Here is a 27,320-nt window from a genome sequence, read left to right as displayed (position 1 = left end):
CGCAAAGCCGGCCCGGCCCGCGGCCCACCGCCTCCCAACTTTGAGTCCTCGGCCCCGTGCGGATTGACGTCCGCTTCGACCAATCGCCGTGCGAACGCTCCGCCCGCCCCTCCATTCATTGGTCGGGAGCTGAGCCCGGGAATGAGGTTGGGCTCCGGCATGTGATGTGGTCACGTGTGAGCGGGCCGGGCCGGCGGCGGCGCCTGGTGGGGTGCGGGGGGCTGCGGTGGGGCAGTGCTGCGGGGCATTGCACTGCACTGTCACATGCTGCGGGGCATTGTACTGCACTGTCACATGCTGCGGGGCATTGCACTGCACTGTCACGGTGCTGCGGGGCATTGCACTGCACTGTCACGGTGCTGCGGGGCATTGCACTGCACTGTCACATGCTGCGGGGCATTGCACTGCACTGTCACATGCTGCGGGGCATTGCACTGCACTGTCACAGTGCTGCAGGGCATTGCATTGCTCTGTTACAGTGCTGCAGGGCATTGCACTGCACTGTTTCATGCTGCATGGCATTGCTCTGCACTGCACTGCACTGTTCTGCTGCGCTCTGCTCTGCACAGACACACCACTGCACTGAATTGCATTGCATAGCACTGCACTACACTGCACTGCACGCACACACCACTGATTTACTGCCACTTCATTGCATTGCTCTGCACCGACCTGCTGCTGCACTGAGCAGTGAGAATGTGGAAAAGAGCACTGGGGGAATCCATCTCTTTTGCTCAGTGTGCTTCCCTTTCCCTGGTTTCTTTCGGCCCAGGTTTGCGGCTCTCAGAGCTGGCCCAGCTCCCCTGGTCCCAGTGCTGACAGAGGGCAGCCGGGACCCCACCAGTGACTGGCTGCCAGCCTGATGGAATCTCACTTACTGTAACCTTGTGGACACAACCCACCAGCCAATTGCTCATGGCTCCCATTTGCTGATTGAAAACATGCTGCCAAGTGTCTCCGATCTCCAGTTCTTGTTCCAGCACTCCTGGCATCTCCCTTCTGTCAGTGCTTCCCCCAGCTGGCACCTCTGAGCAGCCCAACCCAAAGGCCCCGGGTTGGGCCACAAAGTCTTTGTGGAGTGCATTTTTGTGGAGCTCAGCCCTGCAGGGACTGGTGTCAGCAGCACCACTAAGGATGGGGCCCAACGGATGGAGGGAGAGGAAGGGCTGAGGTTCCCAGTGTTTGCAGTTCCCCATTTTGCTTTGTTTTGGTGTTGATGGTGGCCTATGGGGCGGCCCCAAGAGGTTGGGTTGACCCCAGCCCATGGGAAAAGATACAGAGAAGAGAGCAGCCAGCAGGAAGGAAAAAGAGAAAGGAGGAGAGAGTAGGTGAAGTGAGGTAACAGCCACATCCCCATAACGAACACAATGCATCCCTCTGTGTCCTCAGCCGTGGGGACATGATTTAAAGGGCTTGGTTGGAAAAGCAAGCAGGAAATGAAGCAGTGCTCAGAGATAAGATATCTTTGGATAAATAGCTGGAGGAGAAGGGTGCCCAAGGGGTGGGCCGTTATTTGCCAATATTTTTTCTTCCCAGGCCCAAATCACAGAATAGTTGAGTTGGAAGGGACCCTTAAAGGCTGTCCATTCAACTCCTCTGCAATGGACAGAGTCACCCACAGCTCCATTGGGTGCTCAGAGCTCGGTCCAGCCTGACACTGAATGACTCCAGGAATGGGGCATCCACCACCACATGACTATCCACCACCTAAATGATGCCAAGACTGGAGCTGTGTGCAATGCAGGTGTCCCACTGGCCCCAAGCAGTGGGTGAACCCGCACCATGGTCCTGATGAGCACCATGTGGAGGTGCTGAGAGGCACTGAAGAGGCTCAAATCATGACTCAAATCACAGGCTCAAATCCCAATCATGGCATGGAAGAAATGTCAGTGCCATTCTGTCCTGCCTGTATCCAGGATCTTATGGAGAAGGCTTGGGCTCAGCACGGACCATTCTATCTCATGCTACACACTCTGCACTTTGGAACTGGGGTTCCTCTGAGCTTCTGGGCTCTGGGAGAGTTGAGCACACAGCCCACTGGTGATGGCATGTGGGAAGCAGGTCCTGCAGCAGGCATGGGAGGATGAGTGCTGCCTCATGATGTTTTCCCCAGGAATGCTCAAAGAACTCAGTTTTAGGGGCAAATCCATGTGGCTCCTGAACTCCCCAGCCCAGCCTTGTGTAAACCATCCTACAGGGCTGCCAGGCGCACTGCCACACCACGATGTGACATTCCCCATGCCTGCATTCCACCCCCGCCCTGCAGCTCCCCACACCTCGGCGCCATCCACCAGGAGATTTCTGCAAATATTAACATTTCTGGCTGCCGCTTGTTTGCCTGTTTATTCTGAGCTGTGCATGAAAGCCCTCTGATGTTCCACACACAGCACAAAGCAGCTTTCCCTCCCTGCCATGAGCTGTGCCCGAGCCCTTCAGCCAACCCCATGCCTGGCTCTCAAGGTGATGCTCTTCAATGTTCCCCTGCTGTTTTTGGTGCTTCTGACCTCAGGGATGAGGGGAAGGTCATCCTGAGCTCACCTTGCAAAATTGGCCGGACAGGCTTGGCTGCTCAAGGTGCTCGAGTGCTTTGTGGGTTATCATTCCACGGCCAGCACACAGCAGCTGTGAGATCAGCCCTGAAGTCACAGCACAGCCCCACACGGCCTTTCCCTGGCTGTTTCCAGGCTGTTCGCTCCGTCATTGTTTGCTTTAAAGAGGACCACAGAGCCCAGGTCTACACAGCATCCCCAGATGTCACATATGAAAATCTTCAGATCATTCAGTGGAGATGGAGGGAACTCATTTACTGTCATGCAGTCCTCTTAACCCAAGGGTTTTTTCGGTAGAAGAAGACCTCTTAGTGCAGCATTGCATGCAAAGCATGAGTGATTGGACATGAGTGTTTCCCTTGGCTTTGCTATCCCAGAAAGATGCAGGTGCCAGAGGCAGCCTGGCTGAAGCCAAGCCCAGAGCAGGTTTTCACCTTTGGGATGCTCCCATCATGATCTTACCACGGGGAGGAATTGATCTATTTCAGAGCCCTTTGCTGCCCACTCAAAGTTCACCAACTGATGTATGCACAACGGGAGCAGGGCAGGTTCCTCTTCCAGGGGAATAAGCCAGCGCTCTGCCTTGTGTGCCCTGCAGAGCTCTCCCTTCTCTCCCACCACCAGGGTTGGTCCTGCAAATGGTGTCACAAATGATGTCACCCCACGTGTCCCAGGAGGCTGTATGTCTCTTGCCCAAAGTAAATGTCACCCCGAAAGGGCAACATTTTCCTTACAGGAAGCTGAGTGCCACAGGCTGCAGCAATTGGAAGTGCAAAGCCCGATGTCCCCATGCACCTGAAGTACCTCTAAAGCCTAGGGAGAAATACACCTCCTCTCTCCCCGCCCCCAGATGGGTTTCCAAACAGATTTGCAGGCTCCAGACCTCTCGTGTCTGCTCTGAACTCCTCGGTGGAGGCAGAGGAAAAGCTGCTCAGTGCATAATGAATTGCAGGCACGCGCTCCCCTGAGCGGCTGTTTGGAAAGTGTCCCAAGCGTTCGTGCCAAGTGTGCTGGCCAGGGAAGCTCGGCGGTATTAGCATGTCCCAGCTAATTAGGGCTGTGAGCTGTCCTTTTCATCGCCTGGAAGAGCTGAAAAGAGGACAAACGCAGAGCTCTGCCTTTATATGGCTTCGTGCACTCTGGCACAGCATGTGCATGCTCCATTTGTGCCCTGGGGACATCGATGTCGCCCAGGGGGGGCTCAGTGTCAGCCCCATCCTGAGGGACCAGACTTGTGAGTCACGTTTCTGGGGGACAAGGAGCCAAGACAACTCTTGGCCAAACGCCGGGTCTGGATCTGTCCTGCATGCCAGGGTCCCATTCTCACTGCACTGGGGTCCCCAAAGGAGAAGGAAAGATGCACACAAGGTCCAAAGGCTTTCAGACTTGCCACCAGCCCATTCAGCACACATGGCATTTGGGAGTGACAGGCTGGCTGCAAATCTGTGACTTCATTGTGGTCCCATAGAAGGAGCAGCATCCAGTCCGGGAGGGCCTGGCAGCACGGAGTGACATGGACCACTAGGAAAGAAATCCCACAGACAGAAGGAGCACTTCAGGGCTGTCCTGGCAGGGCTGCCCCTGCTGCTCCTCCAGGCACCCTGGTGTGGTGCATGTCACCACTGCTGTCACCTCTGGTCTCAGCAGGGAGCTGAGAGTCAGGCAGAGATTGCCCAGAGTCAGCAGGGAGCCCGCTGCAGACCCGGAATCACGCTCCCACCCCAGAACTCAGTCAGATTTCTGGTTTATCTGGACGACGGCTTGTGTACAATGTATCATATTTTTGCAATCCCGGCTCTGAAGAGCTTATCTGACTGCAATTATCCTCTTCTGCAGAAGCTGTTTTCTAGCTGGCTCGGTACACAAACAACAAGCAACATCCCTCTAATAAATGAGGCGAGCTCTGAGCGCAGTGACTTGCAGAAACAGCAGCTGAAGGCACAGCGGGGCTGCTCAGTACCCCACTTTTCTGCCTGCACATGGGCAGGGAAGGGGTGGCTGTGCAGACCCTCCTTGGTGTCAGCCCCAAGAGCCCTCTCTGTCTGCTCCCAGGAGCTGAAGCACGGTTTCTTCCTTAGGGCGCAAACCCCACCAATTACTTTCCATGTGTTCTCCTCTTCCCTGGTTCCCTGACCCTGATGTTGGTGATGCCTGCAGTGTCCCTGTCCCTTCCTGTCCCAGAGCAGGGCAGAGTGGTGCATCTCTGCAGCAGGTTGCTCTGGTATTTCAGCAAAACCTTATCCCCACTGCTGCTCCTCCACTAATTCCAGAGATATTCAGATGAGGACAAAAAGCAGTTACAAAATGAGAACCTGCTTTTAAATTCAGAGAGAGTGCAGACAGCTTTCTATCCTCCCTCCCACCTCTGAGCAGCTTTGTGGCTAATTTTGTTCCCAAATGCAATCGCAGATTCCCAAATCCACTGCATCCGTGAACTCAAGGGCTCAAATGGAAAAGTGGATTTTGTGTAACCACAACATGCTGCTGCTTCTGAGGCTGTTCAGCAAACACAGGCTTGACACCACAGGAAGGAGAAGTGGAAATGTTTTGGTTACGTGCAGGTGGGATTAAACAGATGCTTGAAAAATGAAAAGCTGTTTTTTTTAAGTATGTCAGTGTTGCAGCTCCAGATGAAGCGGGTTGAACTGGAGCATCTGGAAGCCTTGGTAACAGATTTCTCAGCAATTTCTCCCCAGGAGCGATCAGATAATGTGCCTTTCATGACAGCAGCGGAGCTACAGAGTGCAGCTGGCTGCAAGGTGTGCAGAGTGAGGACCTGCCTGCTCACAGAGACACGGCACATCGTGGGCCGATGAAAAGCATCCCTCTGCTCTGCCCTATTTCTCGGCTTTTTGACATCATTTTCACTCTCTGGAGTACGACGTTCATTGTTGAATTCTCAAATGAGCATGTGAGCAGACTTGTCTTTGCCTAATCAAAGCCTGTAGCTGCTGGGAAAGGCTTTGGGGCTGCAGCAATGGTTTGAGCAATCTTGGTGTGCTCAGAAGGACACAAGGCTCCTGGGACACCCATACGTACAAACGCCTGGGGTACGAGGATGGAAGAATGCAGGCAGCAGTCCCAGCACCTCTCCTTGGGATGATGGAGCCTCAGGGTCATGTAGGGGAGAATCCTCCATGGGTCACCAACAGCTCTCCTTGCCCATACTCTGGCCCACCAAGCACTACTGCTGACAAAGCTTCTGCATGTTGGAGAGGTGATGCTTGGCTGCATGGTGGGCTTTGGTGCTAACCCCTCTGCTGAGACCGTGGGAGAGGACAGGGCTGGGGACTTGCACTAATCCGTGATTTAAGAGCTTGCCTTTGCTGACATCCAGAAACTGCCACATGCCAAAAATGACTGGAATGCACCCCATGGTCCTGATGAGGCTCACAGCTCCAGGCTGAGCAGTTTCTCTGCTGTCCATCAGCGCTTCTCACTTCACTGCATCCCAGGGAAGGGAAGAGCAGGGAGCTGTAGCAAAGGACTCTGGGGAACAGACCAGAGAAATCTTTCACCACAAGAGGAGGGAGAAGAAAGTCTCTCACTCATGCAGAAATCAGCCTCATGCTGCTGTGAGCCCCGGAGATGAGGAGAACCCGTCCACCAGGAACACAGGATCCTCTCTGCCTTCCAGAGCAGCTCAGCCAAAACTCCTTGGGGGAGAAGGCACAGAACACCCAGGCAAGGACTGCTCAGGCAGCACAGCAGTGCTTACCTGGGGAAGATGGGTGAGAAAGAGGAAGAAGGGGAATCGCAGGGACCTCTGCCTGAGTCTCGGGTCGAAGAGCTGCCTGCAGAGGGACTTAGTCTCCTTTTTCTGCTGAGCCACTGGAGCTTTTTCTTTTTCTTTTTCTTTTTCCTACTGCATCACAACTTTTGTGGCACGAGAAGGCAGTTGAAATCCCTCCTTGTTTGTGTTCTCATAAAGAAAAGGAGAACAAATCGCAAGAAGCAAAACACCCCCGATGACCTTGTGTTGTTACCGGGAGTTGAGGGGGCTGTTCTCCCCCCCATGCTCTGGGAACATCTCCTTGCCCAGGTGAAGTGACTCAAACACATTGTCCAAGTTGGAAATCCTGCACTGGAAACAAACCTGACTTCTCTTCAAAGAAGAAAGTTGGCAGGTTAAGGAGCCTTGTTCCTTCTGCTTCCCTGTACTGGCTGCAGAGTGTTTTCCTGGGCTCCTGCAAGCTTGGATTCTGGAAATTTGGACATGCTGCTGCTTTGGGGCAGTGCTGAGCACCCTAAAACAAAAGCTCGCTCTGGTTCCTAGCTCCACACAGAATCTGGCTCTGGAATAGAAACAGACGTTGCCAAGTGGCTAAAACATCTCACCGTCACCTTTACTGGTATCACAAAGTACAGAAGGGTTTGCTCCTAGTGCTCCTGTAGGTGCTATGTGAGTAGGTGCACAGAGCAGAGTTGGCTGTGGGGTGGATGGGGAAGGCTCCCTTGGGATGTGGGACCTGCAGACCCTCTGCTTGCCCACCCTGGCTGTGACCCCAGCCCTGCCACGGGGGAGCTGTGTGGTGGGGTGGATGGATGCTCACCCAGCTGGTGGCACAGCCCGATCCCAAGGCTATCCCTGGAGAGGGAGCTGGATGTGGAGGAAAAGCTCCTGTCTCCTCGATGCAAGAAGCCCCTCAGTGGCTGAGCACTGTATAAACAGCAGCAGCAGGCTCCCTCCCCCTTTCCATTTCTGTTTGTTAAACACACGCTCCCTGCCTTTCTCTCATTCAGGAGCTAACACGACATCCAGCTTTGTGAGACGGGGGCTGTCAGTCACTCCTCAGAGGCAGCAGGGCACCAAGGCTTCCCCGGGTGATGGAGCACCCCGCAGCAGCCCCGATCCTTGCCTGACTTCCTCGCTGTTCTGAAGCCAGTTGCAGAAAAGTGTTTTCCACCCTCTGGCCACAGGTTGACTCCAGGAGAGAAGACGGGACGGGTCCCAGCCCGCAATGAGGCCGTAGTGCGAGGAGAGCTGTTCCGAACCAGAAGGACACAGGTGGGTCGGGGAAGGGTGAGTTGGGGCCGGGTCTCAGACGTGCTGCACGGTTCAAGCATCCCAGCAATCCAGGGATCCTGAGAGCTGAAAGAGAGAGAAAGTGAATCAGAAATACTGCCAGGTGAGTTTTGAACAGTTCCCAAGCAGTACCAGGAAGCCTGGGAAGTGGGATGCGCAGTGAGAGCGGAGCAGGGGGCTGCAGAAACCAGGCAGGTACAGCTACCCAGTGTTGCTGAGATGCTGAGAAACCCCCCTCTTTCCTGCACTCAGCTCCTCGTGGCTTTCTGCAAGGCTCTGCCAGCTTGCCAGTGCTGCTACTGGTGCTGCACATGCTGCTGGTGCTCAGCACTGCCCTCAGGGACAGAGAGGCACAAGCAGGCAGAGGGCTGCAGGAGGGAAGTTGGTGCTTGCTTGCTTGATGCTCTGCTTGCATGTTGGTTGTGGAACAGAGGTTATCCTGGTCCTGTTGTAGTATGTGTTTCACCAGAAAACTGAGTTTCTGGTCTGTCCCAAAGCAGGATAGCAGGTTTGCTCCCTGGCTGTTCTGTTAGTGGGGTTGCTGTCTCCCTCTCCTCCCCTTGTCTTATCTATCCCAGACTCCCAAACTTTCCTGAGGCTGCAGACCCCCCAGGGCAGCCGGGTTCCTTCTGCAGGGCCTTCTCTTCTCTCTGTAGCCCTCATGAAGTGCACAACAGCCTCATCATGGTGTCACGCTGTGCTATCTCAGGACAGCATTGCCCTGTTCCCACAGCATGTCCTGCAGCACTGTGTCCCCTTCTGCCACAATGTTGTAGTGGGGCAATTACCCCTTTGCTGGAGATGGAGGTGCCCAAGATAATTTCTACCTGCACTTTAGCTTCAAGATATAATTCCGGAGCTGCTTCTTGCCCTCAAACCAGCACATCACACACAGAGGGCAAAGCCCCCTCCCCTCCATCACTCCACACTGTATTTTCATGCAACTCTTCTCATCTCTTTTTGGCCACTCTAGTTATCCCAAAAGATGCTGCCTCCTCTCTGGTGGTGAGTACAGGAGACGGGAGTGAGGGAACCTGGGCTGTGTTCCCAGCCTGACGTAGACTCTCTGTGTGGCCTCAGGCAGGCTGGTTAACTTCTGTTAACCATCCCATTTTATTGTGTTTTCTTCCCTTATATGCTGTGCTGGAGCGCAGGCAGAAGGGGGCTTCACCAGCTGCTAAGATGGAGATGAGATGAATGCTCCAAAGCAGGCTGCTAAAGATGAGGGGGTTTGATGTAGCTGAGCTGCTCTGGAGAAAGGACACAGCATGGAACAAATCCGTGTGCCAAGCCATAAAACATCCATCAGCCTCAGCCCTCACGCTCCAGTGCTGCCATAGAAAGAGATCGTGGCTGTCATCAGCCAGGTTGGGAGCAGAAAGCAGGGGATGCCTGAGTGCCTCCACTCCCCCCTTCCCAGTCAAGGACAGCCATGACAGGATCATGATTCCTGGCCACGCTCTGAGCCATTTTTGTCCCTGCCTCCCTCTTTTCTGTGCCCTTTATTTCCACACAGCATGCCTGCTTGCGACCCAGTCTTGCTGCTGGGGAGAGAAAAAGAGATTTCCATTATCCAGCTCTGGCTTCGGTGGTATTTCTGTCTCCTTCTGGCCTTGCTTTGCTGCTTTTCTCTCCCAAAAACAGTTGGCTCTCAGCTCCAAGGATTTTTCCATCTTGCCTGGCAGGCCTGCTGGGCACGGGCAGCAGCATACACATATGCCAGCACTTCCATTATTCACTAGAACAGACCACGGTCCACTCCAGCAGCATCCTTGCAACCTCCAGGCTGCCCCTGGAGGAGGAACACTTATTATTACCATTTTGCCTCTTAATTAAAATGCCTTAATTGATTTTTAATAGCTCCCCTTCAGAAAAAAAAAATATCAAAAAACACAAAGCAAAGCAAATAAAATAATAGCTCCATTAAGGCTGTTTTGTTAGGAACCGAAACAGCTCCAATAACCCTGATGTTCCTGGCTCCTCTCTGATGGAGGGTGGCTGCCAGTCTGCAGCAAAAGGAAACAGCCCCAGATGTGGTAATGGGATGCAGCAGTGTGCTGGTGGTGAGATGGGAAGGAGGGAAGGGAGCATGTGCTGGTGTCATGGCAGGATGTGGGCACTATAAGTAAATGGGACAGGCCAAAAAAAAAGAGGTAACAAGTGGCAGTGATAAAGTGAGGCTAGACAGCCTGGGAAGTGTACAAACCTAACAGGGAAAGTGCAGCCCCCAGCAATGTGTCCAGCACTGCTGTTCCCCCACCAGCCCTGTGGCCCCTCACCGCCCTCCACCACAGCTTTGTGTTCTCCATTACTGCGGTAGCTGAGCCAGCAGATTCATTTGGAGGAATGGTTGGCATAAAGCAGCCAGCTGTGGAGTTCAATAGCCAAGCAAAAGGGTGTGGAGAGGGCAGAAGAAAGCTGGTGTGCAGGCAGGGCAGCTTCCAGGAGCAGCCTTTCAGCACCCAGCCGGTAGCATTCCCATCACACAGGGGATGAAATCAGAGCAGCTCACTCCTCAGGGGGTTGAGGTGAGCAGGGGGCTGCCCCAATTCCCACCTTAATTTAAACCTCATGTCTCCCTCCGTCCGTGGCAGAGTGTTGTCCTCTTCTGTCGCCACGTCACAGAAAGCACAGTGCTCTGCAAACAGCCCAGTTTGGGCAGGGCAATGACTTTTGCTCCCTTGGTGGAAATAAGGGAAAGTAGGGGTGTTGGGAACCATGACACCCTTCCCCTCACACGCCAGCAGCACATCAGAGACACAGGCTGGGAAGAAGCTAATGACAGAGCTGGCTTTCCTCCTGCTGCGTTTGGACCGCACAGAAGCCCCTCCGTGCCAACACTCGGCCGTTCCGATGGCACCAAACGCCAACCGCAGGTTCCAGGCTGAGTCACTTCTGGCTCACTGGCCAAGGCCCTCACTCCTAGAGCCAGATTCACACAGACATTTGTGCATGGCATGGTGAGAGGCTCGCTGACGCCGGGGCTTTGGCTCTCAGCAGCAGCTCTGCTGGATGCTTGTTCACAGCTCCGGCTGTTTGCCTGTGCACGGCTCTGCGGCACGTGCGCTTCCCAGCAGGAGCTCTGCAATGCCAGCCACTGCCCGGGGATGCTCGGGTGGTGGGAGCAGCATGGGATGCTCCTGAGATCAGAGGGGGACACATATTGCCATCTGAAGATGACCAAAAGGTCCCACGTTTTTGCTTTGTTTAAATCAGCTCCCAGTTTTGCAAAGCCCAGCCTGAAGGAGCAGTGAGGCAGTGTGCAGAAAGGCTTTATGAGCAGATCTTCTCAGGACCTACAGTCTCGTCCTGGTTGACTTTATGACTTGTACAACTGAAAAACAGAATCCCAGAAACTCATGGGAAGCAGCACGAGCCCTGATTTCCTTGGGGAACTGGCATTCATCTGATCATAAGCTCTAACTAATGGGGTAAGTGGGAAGGCAGGAGGGTGTCACCGCCTGGAATGCTGTGTAGGACACATCCATTAAGTCTCAGCTCTTGCAGACACTCTGTTGTCTCCCTTGCTCTCAGTTCTGCCGTGTCTGTGTTCCAGACCTCCTCCTCCCATCCAAGGGTGCCAAGCCAGGCATGGGACTGCTGCAGGGAGCCAACAGCACCCTCATCATGGAGAAGCAGGCAGTAGATGAGAAGCTGCCACAGGGCTGGCACACCAAGGACTTCGTCACTCCCGGCCTGGACCTCTCTGGGTCCCGCAGTGTTATGATGGACAGCACCAAGATCCCAGGGGTCCAGGTAGTTCTGATTGCTGCCTACTCCCTCATCATCCTCCTGGGGTTCATTGGCAACTCTTTGGTCATCTACATCATAGTGAAGTACAAAACCATGAGGACTGTGACCAACCTCTTCATAGCTAACCTGGCCCTGGCAGATCTGATGGTGGACACCCTCTGTCTGCCTTTCACCCTAGTGTACACGCTGCTGGATGAGTGGAAGTTTGGAGCTGTTCTTTGCCATCTGGTCCCTTATGCTCAAGCTCTGAGCGTGCACGTGTCCACTCTCACCCTGACTGTGATTGCCCTGGATAGGTACAGATGTATTGTGTTCCACCTGGACAGCAGGATCTCCAGGAGGCTCAGCTTCACCATCATAGCCATCATGTGGCTGGCTGCAGCCATCCTAGCAGGTCCTCTGGCCATCTTCAGAGAGTTCCGCTATGAGGAAATCCCATCTATCGACCTCAAAATGGCTGTCTGCTCCGAAAAATGGCCTTCTGGTAATAACAGAGATGCCACTATCTACAGCCTGTCCATGCTCCTCCTGCAGTACGTTTTTCCTCTTGCAGTTATTTGTTACGCTTATACCAGGATCTGGTTCAAGCTGAAAAACCATGTCAGTCCCACATCTCGGAATGAAAACCAGTGCAGGAGGAGGAAGACCACCAAAATGCTGGTGATGGTAGTTGTGGTCTTTGCAGTCTGTTGGCTACCCTTCCACATATTCCAGCTTGCTATTGATCTTGATCTGGTTCTTATCTTCCATGAATACAAACTGCTGTACACCGTCTTCCACGTGGGAGCCATGTGCTCTACATTTGTCAACCCCCTCCTCTACGGATGGATGAACAAGAACTATCGGAATGGCTTCCTCATGTTCTTCCGCTGCCAGAACAAGCCAGAAAGCATCCACACCGAAGGCTCAGTGAGAGGGAGGTCATACATCTTCAGGGCCAGCACCCTAAATGGGAGCATCAGGCACGCTGCTGGCAATGGACCCACAGAGGTTTAGGGATGGGGTGTCCACCTCCAGAACTGAGGCTGACTGAGCGAAGACATTCTTGGTGAACGCCTTTTTTGGGAAACATTATGTAGCTACTGCAGCCGCATAGAAATACCTCTTGTATCTCTCAGTACAATAAATCTGGTGTATTTCTCCCTGACCACACAAGTGAATTTTTCCTTTCTCCATGATGCATGCAGAATCACCAAAAATCATGGAAGGGGCTTCCACTTAGCCAGCTAAATATGCCTTTTCAGGCATTTCCATGTGCCAGTTTGGGTTGTTCAATCTTTTACCTCCCAACACACAACACATCAACAGAGAACCAATACTGTGTGTGCTTGTTTGTCCGTATGGCCCCTACCAAAAGCATGATGGACCCACCTTTAGCTAATGCATGCAAGGGGAAGGAGATCTGGAAGCAAGGCCGGTCACTGCTATTGCTCCATGGGCCGTGGCAGAGGAACAGGTCTGTTGAAGCCACTCACTCGCACAGTGATGGCATGAATCTGTGCATTCACAGCTCAGATGAGGAGCTCCTGTCTCCAGAAGGCCCAGGAGGTGGCAGTGACACTGTTCATCACAGATTCTTTTACAGATACCGAAGCAGGGCTTCAGGGACACCTCTGGTGTGACAATTCGTGACACACAAGCTACCTTTCATTAGCCAGGGAGCTTGCAAGCCAATGCCTTGGATTTAGCAAAGTGAAACTGAGCTGGGCTACTGGCCGAGGCTCTTTCCTCCAGCCCCTGGGATGGAGCTCCTGCATCGATTACTGCTGGATTGACCAGAGAGGTAAAACTGTCAGTGACACCATCCTCCAAAGTGCTCAGAGGGTTTTAAAGCTTTTCTCATGGTGGGGTTGGAGGTAGTACGGGTCTGTTCACGGGTGCTTCCATTCGGAAGTGACCCACTTGCATGTTTGTTACAGAGGGGATGTCCTCTGTGCATGGACACAAAGGAAGAAGTATTCTTTCAAACCAAACTTTATGTTCTTTCCCCCGTGGCTCTGTCAGCTGGTAACATATTTTTAGCTCCACCATCAAAGGAAGCTTGATTGCTGCTGTGATCTCAGCAGCTTGTCATTGGTGCCGTCTCCAAAGTCAGATTGGAAAGTAACTCCCAGATGCAGGAGAGGGACTCAACAGACTTCCTCATAAAAGACAAAAAGAAAAGAAAAACTTTGATTTTAGGCCTTTCTAGGAGCAAGGATCAGTGGTAAGAGCACTAAGAGCACCAGCCTGGGTCAGCTGTGGGGCTGTCACACTGGAGTCCTCGAGAGGTAACCCCCAATGGATTTACATGCAAACCCCCTGCTCTGCCTACCCCAGGCTGACCTGCCCCCAGCCCTTGCTCTCCGCATTGGCTCCTGGCTGTTATGCTGATGAATTTAATCTCTCTGCTATTTCTGCCCTCTGATCTCCTCCTCCGCTTTCCTAAATAGGTACAAGAAAGCAACCTCTGCTTCCTTCCAGGGAGACACCATCCTGCAGGAAGAGGAGGATATTCTCCTCCACAGCACTGTAAATTCCATCCCTACCTCGTGAACCGGTTATTTCTCCAACCCAAGGAATGCTCCCTGTGTTTCCATCAAACTTCAAGGCACAAGGAAATGTTTATTTTTCAAAAGCAGCTTAAATGGGTGGAAAGAATTCAACTATTACCAATAAACACTTCAGAAAGTGATTTACCATGCCATGATAGATGTCAGAATAAAGCAACACAGCAGTGCAAGCCTGGAAGCCCATCATGCTGCCAGATGAGATGGATGAGATGGATGAGAGAGCTAAGCTGCTCCTCCAGGGCTTTGCCAAAGGTTTTGTCCTGTGACACCACATACAGAACCTGACCGCAGAGCAGGGCTGATAATGACATTATGAATGGCTGTTTAATTTTGAGCCCAGGCTTTTAAACTAAATATGGATAAATAAGTAAATAGATCCCAGTTCTTCTCAAATAAATACTGGCGATGGCATTTATAGAGCAGAGGGAGAAAACTGAGAAGGAGAAACTATTTACTTGAGCGTAACAGCAAAGTTCCGTTTGCTTTATTTAATGCACTCATGCAGCTTTACTAATGGATTTCTGCCTACGAGCTTGCTGTTTCTTCCCTGCTATTTGGAAAAGTTACATCCTTCCACATCCAGGCAGAGAAATAGCTCTCAGCTGTGTCACATCCCCGTGGAAAGTTGCAGTGCCCCTGGTGATGGGAAGCAGCCCTGCGCCCGCTGCCAAACAACAGAAGGCAGAGACCAAGGAGCAAGACTTCTTTGCAAAGGCTGTTTGGAGTAAATAAATACCCCATAGGCTGTCACGATCGCCTCTGATCACTCACGTGCCAGAAGAACGCAAGAGCTGGGACGTGACAACATCTTCATTTAAAAGAGCAGCTCAGGCACCTGTTGTTCCTCCTTACAGACTGCTCGAGGAGCTCTCAGACGTCTCAGAGCCTCGTATCAAATTGCAGGCTTGACAAAGCAGAGCAGAAGCTGTGCTTGATGCTCTCTGAGCACTGGAAATTCCACCTCTGCAACACATAGTTTGCTCTGATAATTCCTTCCCCTTTGATTGCCCAGGTAGATGTGTCTATAACAAGCTCACGCTCACACAGAGAGCAAGGGTTTGGGGCTTTTATTTTCCCTTGTCTGGAGGCAATACATGCAGCAGGCATTTAGATCAATGCAGGGTGAGCGGGGATCTTTGCTCAGGGCTCTGCTGGAATCAAAGCCACTCCTGTGTGTCCCCAGGCTTCATTCTGCTATTGTAAAGGCCAGCTCCATCCTCGTGGCTCTCTGCCATGCAGGAACATGTGCCCTCTCCCATTACCCACGGAAGCCCAAGCGAACAGTGTCAAATGGCACATGTTTTATTCAACATGCCCCCAGATGTACCTGCAGAAGCGTTGCTCCGAGCTTTCCACAAAAGCTCTGCAGGCTCTGTGTGAAGAAGCAGCTCCTCTAATGTATGCTCATAAAAGAGAGGCTGGAGTGCCATTCTGCTGAAGGAGGTCACAGACAGCTCAGCCGTTTCCCCTGATATCAGGTGTTAATCTTATCATTTCTACAGCAAACTGTGTCTGAAGCCAAATTAGCCCTTTGTTTGGGCAGGAGCCATAGAGTTGGCGCTGCCTTTGCATGCTTTTGTCTCTCAGCTCCGTTATTGTGCGATTTCATCCAGGCTCTGAATGCACTGGGTTTGAAATAAAGCCTCAGAATCAGCTAATGTGGTGAAAAATCAGAAATCACTGCAGTAATCCAGAAAAGGAAAGGACTGCGTGTTCAAATGTGCAATCAGAATTTGGTTCTTTGCATTTGGAAAACAAAACCAAACATAACAAAAAAGCTCTGTCTTCCTTTCAGTCTTCCCTTATCTAGCTTGAGACTCTTCAAGTGCCAAAAATAATATTGCACATTACTGCCAGAACATTTATCTTCTTGTTGAGCTCATTTCATCCAAGGGATTTGTTCAGGAGGGGCTGAGAGGGGAAGAAGGGCAGGTTTGTAAAGTCATCGTTATCTCTGGTCTCATTTTTTAAGTTAGAAGACAAATCCAAAGAAGACAAAGTCACTCACACGCCAGTGGAAGTACCAATTTATCTTCAGACAGCACAACCTCTGTTTCATTTTCTCTCCAGACACCCCAGCACCCTCTGCTGAAGTGCTATATGAATATGGGGCTGAAGAAGACTTTGAGAGAAAAGCATTTTTCCACTGCTAATAGCAATACCTTAGTGTCTCTCATGATCTATTGCAGCAAAGAATGCTTTTTCTGGTTTACGTTCTTTTTAGTGTAATATAAAAGGAACAGTTCTTCATGTTGCTCACAGGAGATCTTCATTAGTTCAGTCCTCTCCAGTGCGGCAGAAAGACTGGGAACATTAGAGAAGGAAACCTTTTGTTTATAACCAGCTTACTGAAGTGCATGAACATGGAGTTGTTCCCCTGTCATTCTGCTGTGTCAGTCACTCTGCTGATGTGCCACAAACTCTGATACTGTTTGCATCCAGGATGTGTATCCAAGATGCTTCTCCTTGCTGCTCCGTGGGAGGAAGAGGGCCAATGGGTCAAAGAGTGAGATTTCAAGACAGTAAGGAGAGGACGTGCCCATGGATGGAATTTGAAGGACGCTCATACTTCTAGCAACCACAATGGTTGTATCAGAGATCTTAGAGGGAACCCTTTGTCTGGACCATTGGGCATCCATTTCTAGACTTGTCATTCACTAATTGATCTTAGCCTTCTGTTACAATCGGAAAGATTAACACCGTGGAAGGGCAGTACAGGAGTGTAACACCAAAGGGACCAACGTGGATAGGATGGCATTTCAAAGGAAAAGTAAAGGTGCTCACCTATCTCTGAAGATCTAGGCTTGCAGGAAAGACTCCACAAGGGAAGGATCTCCAACCAGAGATCTTTCCCGATGGCTGTCAGCCCTTAACTGAGGTCTGAGAGAGGTGCAGCCAGGCTCCACCCCTTTCAATTGCACACCTGAATTGCTTTCACCTGTGCTCCCAGGGCTGACCAGGTTCTTTCCCCAGGTGCTCAATCAGTGGCTCAGGCTGTGACTCAACAGTTCCCATACACCATCCCTGACCGTTCTGGCTGTTCCCACAGCCTCTGGTGGCTGAAGTTCCAGAAGCTCACTCCCCACTTTGTACAGAAGCATTTTTGTTTGTCTGTTAGAATGAATCCCCTACAAGTTTCAGCAAATGCCCTCTCATTCTGGCACTGCAGCACTTGCTGGCCAGCAGATAACATTCACCCTATCCACTGCATTCTTCATATTGTAAATCTTCGTGCCATCATCCTTCTCTTTGTCCAGCTCGGCACATCTCCTCCTAAGGCAGCTTCTTCATTCCTGATCATTTGCTCTTCTCGACCAGTCCCACAGATATCAAAAGGGCTGAGTTTTCCTCCTAATTCCTGTGAAGGGGTGGGATCTATCATCTTTAGATGATGACTCTGCTTGGTGTCTGATGTTCCAACTTTGCTTGACATCAGCTAGACAAGGGCTTTAAGGTACGTGTTGGGGAAGAGCACCTCTTGAAGAAATACTAGGCAGCCTCTCCATGGCCACAGCATCGCTGCCACAATCTCATTACATTGGATACTGAGTCAGTTCAGTGTATCATGAAATGCATCCCCGATGGTGTTTATGAAGTCCAGAGGTAGTCAGATCCCTTCCTCTCTTTGAACTCTGACCCAATAGATTTACCCAAGGGCAAGGCTGAGATCTGAGCAATCCTGATCCTAGACTGGTGCCCAACTCACAGCTTCATCTGCCCGCTCTACAAAACAGAAACGTGAGGGATTGAGCATTTCAGGAAAAGAGTGACGAGTTTTTGTTACTCGGCAACTGTCACTCCCACATATTTTGGAAGAATTTGAGAACATCCTGCACCTTGGAGAAATCAATCAGCTTAGCTGAGGAGGAAGAGAACTGGCAGCAGATCCCCAGAACTTTGAGCTGGGAATATCTCTTGGGGCTCCTGCAAGCGAAAGGCACTTTATGTCTGCATGCTCCTCAGCTTGTCTCCTCAACGTGACTGTCTGCATCAGTTTCAAAGTGCAGATCTCAACTCTCCAACACAACCCTGCAGGACTCAATTTAGCAAAGCTAATGTCGCGAAACTGGCATGGCAAGAACTGACTGGAACTGTCTGCTGCTTGAAGGAGTGCAGTCACATGAGATGACCACAAAGATGTCTTCCTAAAGCACAGGGCTCGTTGGCCTACATCAAGTCTGCATGGCACTGCAGGCCTTCATTGTGTGTGATTCCAATTGGTTTCATGCAAACTCAGTGGGAAGCTGGGTCTGTAATACGCAGTGGTTTGTTTGGAAGTCCTGGTCTTTTCAATTATGTTATTAAAAGGTTATGAGCTAATCTGTGCAGCCCAAGCAGCTAAAACAGCTGGAAAGAACTCACAAATGCAGCTATTAAAGTACTTCTCATGATTTCCCAGACAGCAGGGAAACGTTCTGTGGTATTTTAATCAGGTACATACTGTATGAGAAAAGATCTCAGGAAATAAATCGAAAGGACCTGAACTCCTCTGCCGAACCTGTTCTTGATCGCAGGGTGCCTCACCTCTCCTGGCACTCCTGTGCTGTGACACACTCCTTGCAAACAACTCTGAGCCCTTCCTAATGTCTAACCAATAGATCTCCCTCAGTGAGATCTATTACTTCTTGTCTCCTGACCATAGAATCATAGAATACCCCAAGTTGGAAAGGACACACAAGGATCATTGGGTTCAGCTCCTGGCTCCGCACAGCACCACCCAAGACTCTATAATACAACACCTATACATATTTAAAGGGTATTATCATGGATCTCTTTCATACCCACTAGATAAAACCAGCCAATTATTTTTTCTGTTCTTCCTAACAGCATTTGTTTGGTGTATCTCTCTTTGTTCTTGCTGCTCTCCCCTGGACTTTCTGTGTTCCACAGCCAGCAGTTCAGGCAAACAAAAGATTGAAGGCAGTAAAAGAGTCCTGCAGATATGTTTGGTTCTCGGAGCAATCATGTGTACTGGAATGCATAATTGGGTACCACTCTTTTCCAAATGCAGTGAGGGCAGGAGCCCAGGGTCTTTGTTTGGCTGACAGCAGAACTGTTCCCATGTTCTGACTCATCAATGGCTGTTTCTACATGAGTGAAAGCAGCTGCACTCTGCAGTGCTGCTCTAACCCTCTGAGGTGAAAACAACCTCAAGGCAAATGTAACCCTACAATCTGCATCCATCCTGTAGAGTTCTGTCCCTTGGGAGGGTTGCCCCATGCCTGCAGCTCTGGGGATGTCCACAGCATCACCACGAACGTGGCCCCAGGACACAGTGACACTGTGGGAACGCAGATGGCCTTTCCCAAGGCATTGGGTGCCTCGTAGATGGATCTCTCTCTGAGCCAACCTATTGTTGACTATTTCTTGTGCTCCCTTCTGCACTCCCCTCTCCTGGCACCCCCCGTTATCCCAGGCATCTCCCATTCAGGGGACCTCTAATTGCTTCCTTGCTCCAAAGCTCTTACATTCTACTTCCTTGTACTGTGTCATATTGTGTTTCTTTATATTGCAGACAGAAAGTTAAAAAAACAACCTGGAAGTTGTTTTCTTCCAGCTTTATCAAATCCTATATGAGTTGATCATGAACTGCTGATCCTTACTCTCCTCTTCTGTGGAACAAGACAACAATAGCACCTGGAGGCTCATGAAACATGTCATATCTGCTTGCTGAATAGTGCTACTGCAGGAAAAAGCACTGTAATTGTACACTTAATAACTATGTTTCCATCAGTCGTGTACTAAGAAGGCAGATCTTCCTTGGAAAGTGCTGTTAAATACTCAGGGAAAAGCAGATTTTGAATTCTCAGGGGTTAATACTTATTCCAGAAAAAGCAATGATCTGTGCATTGTGTGGGAAGGATATCAATGGCCACAGTGCCTGGAACTTTCCAGCAGCATCTGCTGCTTTCAGTACAGAGCATGGATGCTACTGAAGAATGACCACTGCTCACAAGTATTTCTGAATGGTTTGGACAAGAATGATTCTAAAGAAATATCATCCCTGTTATTTTGCATTCCAAGGGGGGCAATTAAAAAGCACTTTTTTAGCCAATTTGTATCGATATCTTATGCTGTCTTGTATTCCCTTCCCTGACAACTGCTAAGAGATGCAATTAGAAGAAGGGGTTTTCCTCTGCTGAAGCCACTTTGGATGATGACAAACCCTGGACTGCAGCATCAGTGAGAAGCCAGGAGAGAAGCATGGGGCAGCCTGGCCACAGGGCAGATTTACAACATCATGTGCATACCTAGCAATTGGAAAACAAAACTTTGGGACAGTGTGGAGGTGACCTGCTGAGACAGATCATCTGTCACAGCCAGATTAGGAAGCCATAGAGCAGCCTGCTGTGCTGGCTTTTATGTTTGGGTCATGTTTCACTGACCTGTGGTCCATGTTGCATCCATCAATTACCTGTGGAGACATTTATTTTTCTGTATTCTTTATTGTTTTTCTAGCCCATGGGCATTTCTTGAATTCGGGCTCTGTGGGGTGCTGGGGAATTGGCTTTCCATAGAACCATATCATAAAGTAACCCTCCTCCAGAGGACACCCCAAAAGGTGTTGGCTGTTACACGAGTGCTAGCAGCCCACCCCTTTCTTTTTCCCTAGGTGCTCCTGTCCCCCCTGGAATTTTTAACCTACTTCTCCACTGCTAAAGACAAATCACAAGTCTGAGCTCAGTCTCATTTCTCATTAACAAGCACTAATGGGCATGGCTCCAGCTGCCCGAGAGCCCTGTCAAATGGCAGAGCTGGAGCAGAACCTCCTCCTTCTCTCCAATGCACTCATTAACGCTTTGTCTCTTAGAGCTCTGTTTCCCAGAGCCCAAGCCATGTGTTCCCCTGGTTTCTTATCGGGTTGCTGCACAGATGAACGGATCCTGCTCTGGGAAGCTGGGTTTTGTTTCTCGGCTTATATTTTCCCTTTGTTAGTCTTCTTATCTTGTCTGGTCATACCTCCCTACTTCTGATACACTGTGCTGTCCTGGGAGAAATAAATGAATTGAATTGACTCCTTCCCCATGTGCACATTTCTCACTGGGCCAGCCCAAAAACCAGAATGCCAGTTCTGCAGCAAAATTCCTCCATTATTCACTCAGATAACTGGTGATTTATATAAGCAAGTAAAAATATGGTTCCTAAACAAAATGTACTATACTTGTTCAGTGTTTATAACTCCGTGCCTATCTGATATTTGCCGTCCAGAAGTGCAAGAATACGCACTTTTAATCGATCTATTTTGATTTGAAATGTTCTCTCTCTACAGAACTGTTGGCAGTAGGCTAGCACAATGTGGTATTAATAAGCTCTCTGGGATATTTGTGGCTCTTTTATAATAGCCGGGAGTTGTTGAGTTTTACAGTTAGAACCATGTTAGAGATAAGTTACTCCTTTTATTCCCACACGCTCGTGCTAATCAGTGTGAGATAGATGCCTTTTGGCATTAACAAACAGGTGCAGCCCCTCCCGTGTGACAAAGCAGTGACTTTGGCTGGCACTTGATAGTGGTATATTTTCAGAATGGACAGCATAAGCGTGCCAGAGCTTGTTCAAACAAGCTTGGGGGTGTGACTTCGTTCCTGGATCCCATCCCATTCTGTAGTTCACAGAACTGCTGGAAGGCACTGGGGCTGAGGGCTGGAGGCAGCCTGGCTGTGTCTGTGTGCGTGCTGCTCAGGAACCCTTCAGAGTGATGAATGTGCCAAGTCACTGCGAGGAACTCTGTGAAAAGTGGCCCTGGCACCAAGTTCTGCTTGCCAGGGACTCGCAGGCATTTAGAAGCGCTCCGTTGTGCGCGGCTCAATGTTCTTTTGATTCTTGTAATCAACAGACAACTGCTGGATGTGATAAGGGAGGGCTGGAGCTCAAGATGGAGCAGAGAACAGCCAAGGAGAGGGGAGAGAGAGCAGGCAGATCCCAGGTAGGAGGTGCAGGTGTGGGAGCTTTGATGTTCTCTTCAGTGGAAAGAGTGAAGATTGATAGTAATGCACTGAGATGTGGCATTATGCTGTTGGAAACACCAGGAGATGCAGCTGTTCTGAAAGTCACTGTAAAAATGTGAACCATCGTGGTTCTTGATTCCTCTCTCTGTTGCTCTGTTTGAAACTAGATTAACATCACAGGGACCAGAATTGCACCTTTAGTACCTGACAGCTGGAGCTGTTTTTCGTATGCAGGAAAACTGGTCCTCCACTGGGCTTTGTGGCACATCAGCCTGTGTTGCAGATCACCAGTGTGGCAATAAACCACCAGGTACTGCTGATGGGAACCAGGCAGATTTCTGTCCTGCTTGTGCTGCTCAAGGTCCTGCAGCAGTGCACACTGCCAGCATCCAACTTACTGCAACCGTGACATCAGAGAAGAAACCAGATCCTCATTGTTTTCCTACACGCTGCAGAAGGAGAACAAACTCGACTCTGGAGAGATTCATATTTGGTCTGTATGTTCCAGACTCACTGTACTGGTATCTGAAAATTAGTTTATCAAGGCTCCCAGGCCCTGAGAGAGCTCAGTCTGCAATGTCAGCTCAGCTCTTGAGAAGTATCTGCTGTCTCCTACCCCAAGTCCTACCCTTGGGTGCAGGCAACAAGCAGTGCCATGCCAGGACAGATATTGTGGCTGGGCAGCCTTCTACTGCACATCCGTGCTGCATGGAGACGTGGCCATACCTCCTGTCAGCCTTCCCATGTCAGCTTTAATCCAGCAGGGTGAGGGCCAGCACTGCTGTGGTACAGTGAGGCTCCTGAGTTTTGGCAGTTATGCAGGTACCGAACCTCCTCCTGCACCAAAGAACTTACAGCCTTGTGTGTGCCACGTGGATCTTCTATCTGCATTGCAGATAAAGACAGATATCTTCAGCCAGAAAATATGGACTACGACCTCAACTGGAATTTGAAGATTCCCTTTCCTTGCTGGCTGAGTGTTCCTGAGATGGAATCTGTGCAGGGCCACCCTGGATTCCTGCTGCCCCGGTGACTGCTGTGGCTATGGGTAATGATGCTGTATGCTACAGTTCCACTGGGATAGGAATAGATGTCTGTCTGAATCCAGTTCACTGGACTTGAGCTGAGAATCACAGAATCATTATAGAATCAGAGAATTATTAAGCTTGGAAAAGATCACTATGACCATCTAGTGCAACCATCAACCCATAGTCCAACCACTGACCCATGATATCATTCCATTTGTTATCCTGGTAGGGATGAGACTGGAAAGACTTGGCTGTGCCTTATGTCTCGGATGATATTTTACTTGTTATGGGTGCAAACAAGAGCTCAGGGACAGCCAGTCTGGGTCAAACTGAAGGTCTCCACTGTTGTAATCTTGCTTCCCGTGGGGACAGTGCAAGAGCCCTCCCAACGAAGCTCACTTTTTAGAGCACTTTAAATACTACACAAGACTGCCCTGAGCTCTCAGGGATGCAAATACACTGAAAGCTGTAGGACATAAAGTCATTATAAATTCCATTATTGCACGGTTGTTAACCTGGCACCACTTCTTCACCCCACTCCCTTTCCAAACAGAGATATGGTTAGAATCAATGCTCTGTGCCAAACAATGAGCAATTACAGCAGGATCATGAAGTACTGACCTTCACGTATTCTTTTTCATCTCTTTGTGTTTCATTTTTGTATCATCAAAATGGGGACTGAGAAGCACTGTTTACCTGCCTCATACACAGTATTTAATTACTGTCGTAGAGTAAATTTCTCTACTGTTGCTGCTCGAGTGTCATATTAGAGCTGCAGCCCCAAATGCCAAGTCTTCAGGTTAGCTTTTCCTTCAAGGACCAAATAGATAAAGTCAAGCTTATCACACTTAACAGGCTGTGCACAAAGGACACCCTAATTTCCCAAGGTGATGACGTTGTAAGTGTCTGCTCCTTCCTAACAAATGTATTTACCACTCATTGAAACACATTTCTGTACTTCACAAGCTGTGAAAGGATCTGGGCAAACACATCGCTCAGGGAACAGCAGACAAAAAACCACAACATGGATCAAACTCATTACTGTGTTCAGCAAAGAATGGAGGCAGTTATCTTGACTTATGTCAGAAGAGTGCTACATGCTACTTAACTCAATTGTAAAGAAATAAAGCAATACGTTCCGTCAGAGAGAGCAGCACAGCACGAATACTGGAAAATAATAACCTTTCCCAGCTGCTAACTGCCAGAAGGACAGAATTCATGTGCCTTCAGGGGGGTGAGCTGTCAGGCCCTGTGCTGGCTCTCTCATGCTCTCATCTACTGCCCTGAAGATAACGACTCTGTTAAAGAAGCAATGGGAAATCAGCCATTTCTGTGCAGTTTGCCATTACACAAACACGTCCCCAGCTCAGTTTCTCTTCTTCATAAACTCTCTAGTATTAGTCCTTTTAACTGTGCCTCTTATTATTTTCATCACCTAACATGCAATACTGTTACACCTCATTTTCTAGAAAATTGGGTAGAGATTGAATTTTACTTTAAAATGTGAAGGGCACCTCTAAGCCTTGGTAACAATTTTACTGAAATAACTAGAATAGAGAAGTAATGTGAATCATTGTTCTGATTTTATTGTTTAGGAAAATTTAAGTGAACGTCACAAAAATGCTTTATGTAACCTCTTTTGAAAGAAATGCATTTACTTCGTGCTAGTTTGACTACCGTTTATTAGATTTGGCTAAATGGCAACACAGAAACCAATGCAATTTCGAAGAGGAGAAGCAGATTCTGCTTTATAAATACAGAAAACCTCAAGCACGATGTGAGGCTACAGCAGCCTTGCTGAGAAAATGAGATTTTTATGATCCTGGAAGATTCAATGGGAGGCTGGTACAGTAACTCTCTCAGTTTAACAGTTACTTTGATTTGGGTAAAACAAGAAGATACTTTCTGCTACCTAATTTGAATGAAGCCTATCACTTTTGGTCCCTTCTCTTGATTGACGATTTTGTGCCACGAATTACCTGTTCAAAAAGACAAAGGCGACCACATTCCAGAGCCAGAAACTTGTGTATATAAATAGCATAGAGTTAACATTTCTGAGATCCCTGATGTTTGTCCTTGCGAACATACCAGAATTCATCAGAAATATAACAAATCCCTTTTTGCTTTTCCACTGGTGCCATTTTAAAAATAGTAACGTCTTAACTGCAACATTTCTGATGGAACAGGGGCTCCTTTACTCTTGTAGAGGCAGCCAGATGCTCCTTCCTTATTTGCCTCCATTCCTCCAACTGCTGCTCTGCCATGTTGTTGTGGTTACCATCGGTTACCATCAGCACAGAGGCTGAGCAGCGTGGTGGGTTGGGAGCTGCAGGAGATGCATGCAGAGCTGTGATGGAGCTTGGTGTGTGTGTGTGTGTGTGTGTGTGTGTCTGCTCTCAGATGGCAGCACAACCCCACGGTCACCAATCTAGCATCCTTGTGCACCTCAGGGAGGTTTAAACTGGCTTAGAAGGGTGAATGAAAACCGTTCCTGATGACCAGAGCACACACCCACGTGGTTGTGGATAGCGCTGCTCTTGGTGTGATTGGGGCTCTCCACTGTGGAACTGAACTGTTGGAGTTCTTGGAAGGTTTTTGTCCTCATTGCCAAGTGCCAATAGCTTTAGTCAGAGGAGGGTTACATGAGAGCATCTTGGAAAGCAGTGCTGCTTGAGGTCTGATGTGGAGATGATGTCCAATTGCATGTCACTCGCTGGTGCCTCAGCCCCAACTACATGATGTGATGTTGGTTGAGCAGGAGGTGGGATTGAGCTTTGCAAGGCTTCACAGATGTGAGCGCTCCAGATGGATGGAAGTAATAATAATCTGATACAATATCTCATTTGTTTAAACAAACTCTGAAGACAACTCAAAATCAAGTGCTGATACCTGCTGTAGTTCAGCATTGCTGAGTGTCTTTTGAACTCCTTCAAAGTAGCTCTTGTACTTTATCAGTGAAACAAACAGTGAGTTTAATCTCCAGCCTTTAATTTCTCAAGGTAATGGTGCACAGGGTGCCCTGGTGGCAGAATGCTATTTCCCCCGTGGTAGTGGGCATTCCTTTGGAACTCTCCTCAGGATCCCAACAGATGTAGTTGAAGAGCAGCTTCCTCTTCCTCACAATACTATTGCAGCACAGTTAAAACAATGTACATGCTGTTAATATCACTTTTCTGAGATAAAGCTTTGTGTCCACGAAAGAATCAAAATGCCCAAGTTAGGAAACAATTTGAATTTCTAACACAACTGACAACACACACACAGTGAGAAGGTCCTCTGTGAAAAACAAGGGAAGCATGGCTGCTTTCCTTCACACTTTTCCTTCTTTTTTTTTTTTTTTCTTTCTCAGTTCACTAGTCTCGTGTAGCCAAGCAGTCTTTTCTTTCAAATATTTGGCTAGGTAATAATTCCAACAAAGCTCAAATGGCAGCTTATTGATCTGGACAGAAGTACAGAGCTTTGGAAAAGTACCGGTTTGGATTAGGCTGCCCAACATTTGACACAAAACAGACAATTTGCCACCAATTATCACACATAAACACGAGCAGACCACATAAATGGTTGCAGAGCATCAGGAAGATAAATAACCAGCTGCAGATTTAACACTGGCTGTCATATCACTACTTTGTGGGCTTTTCTAACGACTTACTAGACAAGAGGAGCCCTTATTCTCCCAGATCTAAGACAGATGATAGATGTGGTTTACATTTCGCTAAAGTTAGAATACATGATGTAAAACACAGAAATAGACATGCACAGAAAAACACAAAATGCATAATTTAAAAAACGTGTTAGAACAATAGCTGCGTGATAGCTGTGGAGCCAGGAGCTGGATTGAGATATCCCATAATATCTCACTTTCCCAATGGTTGGAAGAAGAGGGTGAGTGCTTATAGCCCTGTAAGGCTATTTGTTCCCTGGGGAGCCAGATGCTTATCTTTCATTGCTCATGTAAAGCAAAGAGACAATTAGTTGTGCACAGCAACATCTCCATTTCAAATCTGCAGGAAAACACTGGGAAAGAAATGCTGGGATCCAAAGATCCCACGGGCAGTGGGAGTGGTGGCAGCCCCCAGGGTGACACTGCGTTTCGTGACAGGAAAGCTGCTACGAAATGGGGCTCCCGCAGCTCTCACATTGACCAGGTGCTGCCGGCACACTCTGCCCTTTTGTAACTTCTCCCAGCACATCCTCCTTCCCCGGCTCAGACCGTCACACCCGCAGCCGAGGCTCCCCGACCCGCAGCTGCCAGGCCTGCTCCCCGCCGGCTGTGACCGAGAGACAGCAGGCAGGGCCGAGCTACGATGAGGCTTTATGCCAGCTTCAGGCACCCCAGCCCCTTTCCTTCCTCAGTGCCATCACCACCCATCCCAGCCGAGCGCCCGCAACAAGAACCCAAACACGCAAATCCCTTTCCCGGCACCGCTTATTGACACCGCGGCCCCACCCCGCCACGACCCGGAAGC

General features: G+C 49.5%; 1 protein-coding gene across 1 annotated transcript; it reads left to right on the top strand.

Annotated features, from left to right (window-relative positions):
* Positions 1 to 6,541: 6,541 nt before the first annotated feature.
* Positions 6,542 to 12,475, top strand: LOC100549995 (neuropeptide Y receptor type 2-like). Its single transcript, XM_010719135.3, has 2 exons — positions 6,542 to 7,557; positions 11,132 to 12,475. The coding sequence occupies exon 2, from the start codon at positions 11,167 to 11,169 to the stop codon at positions 12,322 to 12,324; it is 1,158 nt and encodes a 385-aa protein (XP_010717437.1). The 5' UTR covers positions 6,542 to 7,557; positions 11,132 to 11,166; the 3' UTR covers positions 12,325 to 12,475.
* Positions 12,476 to 27,320: the final 14,845 nt, after the last annotated feature.

Source organism: Meleagris gallopavo, chromosome 15 (genome assembly GCF_000146605.3).
Source record: "Meleagris gallopavo isolate NT-WF06-2002-E0010 breed Aviagen turkey brand Nicholas breeding stock chromosome 15, Turkey_5.1, whole genome shotgun sequence".
NCBI classification, from domain to species: Eukaryota; Metazoa; Chordata; class Aves; order Galliformes; family Phasianidae; genus Meleagris; species Meleagris gallopavo.
The sequence above is the reverse complement of the archived record's forward strand: the minus strand, read 5'-3'. Positions and strand labels throughout refer to the sequence as shown.

What these genes read in the sequence shown, in the direction of transcription:
- LOC100549995 (XM_010719135.3), top strand. Translation starts at nt 11,167, where the DNA reads ATGGGACTGCTGCAGGGAGCCAACAGCACCCTCATCATGGAGAAGCAG.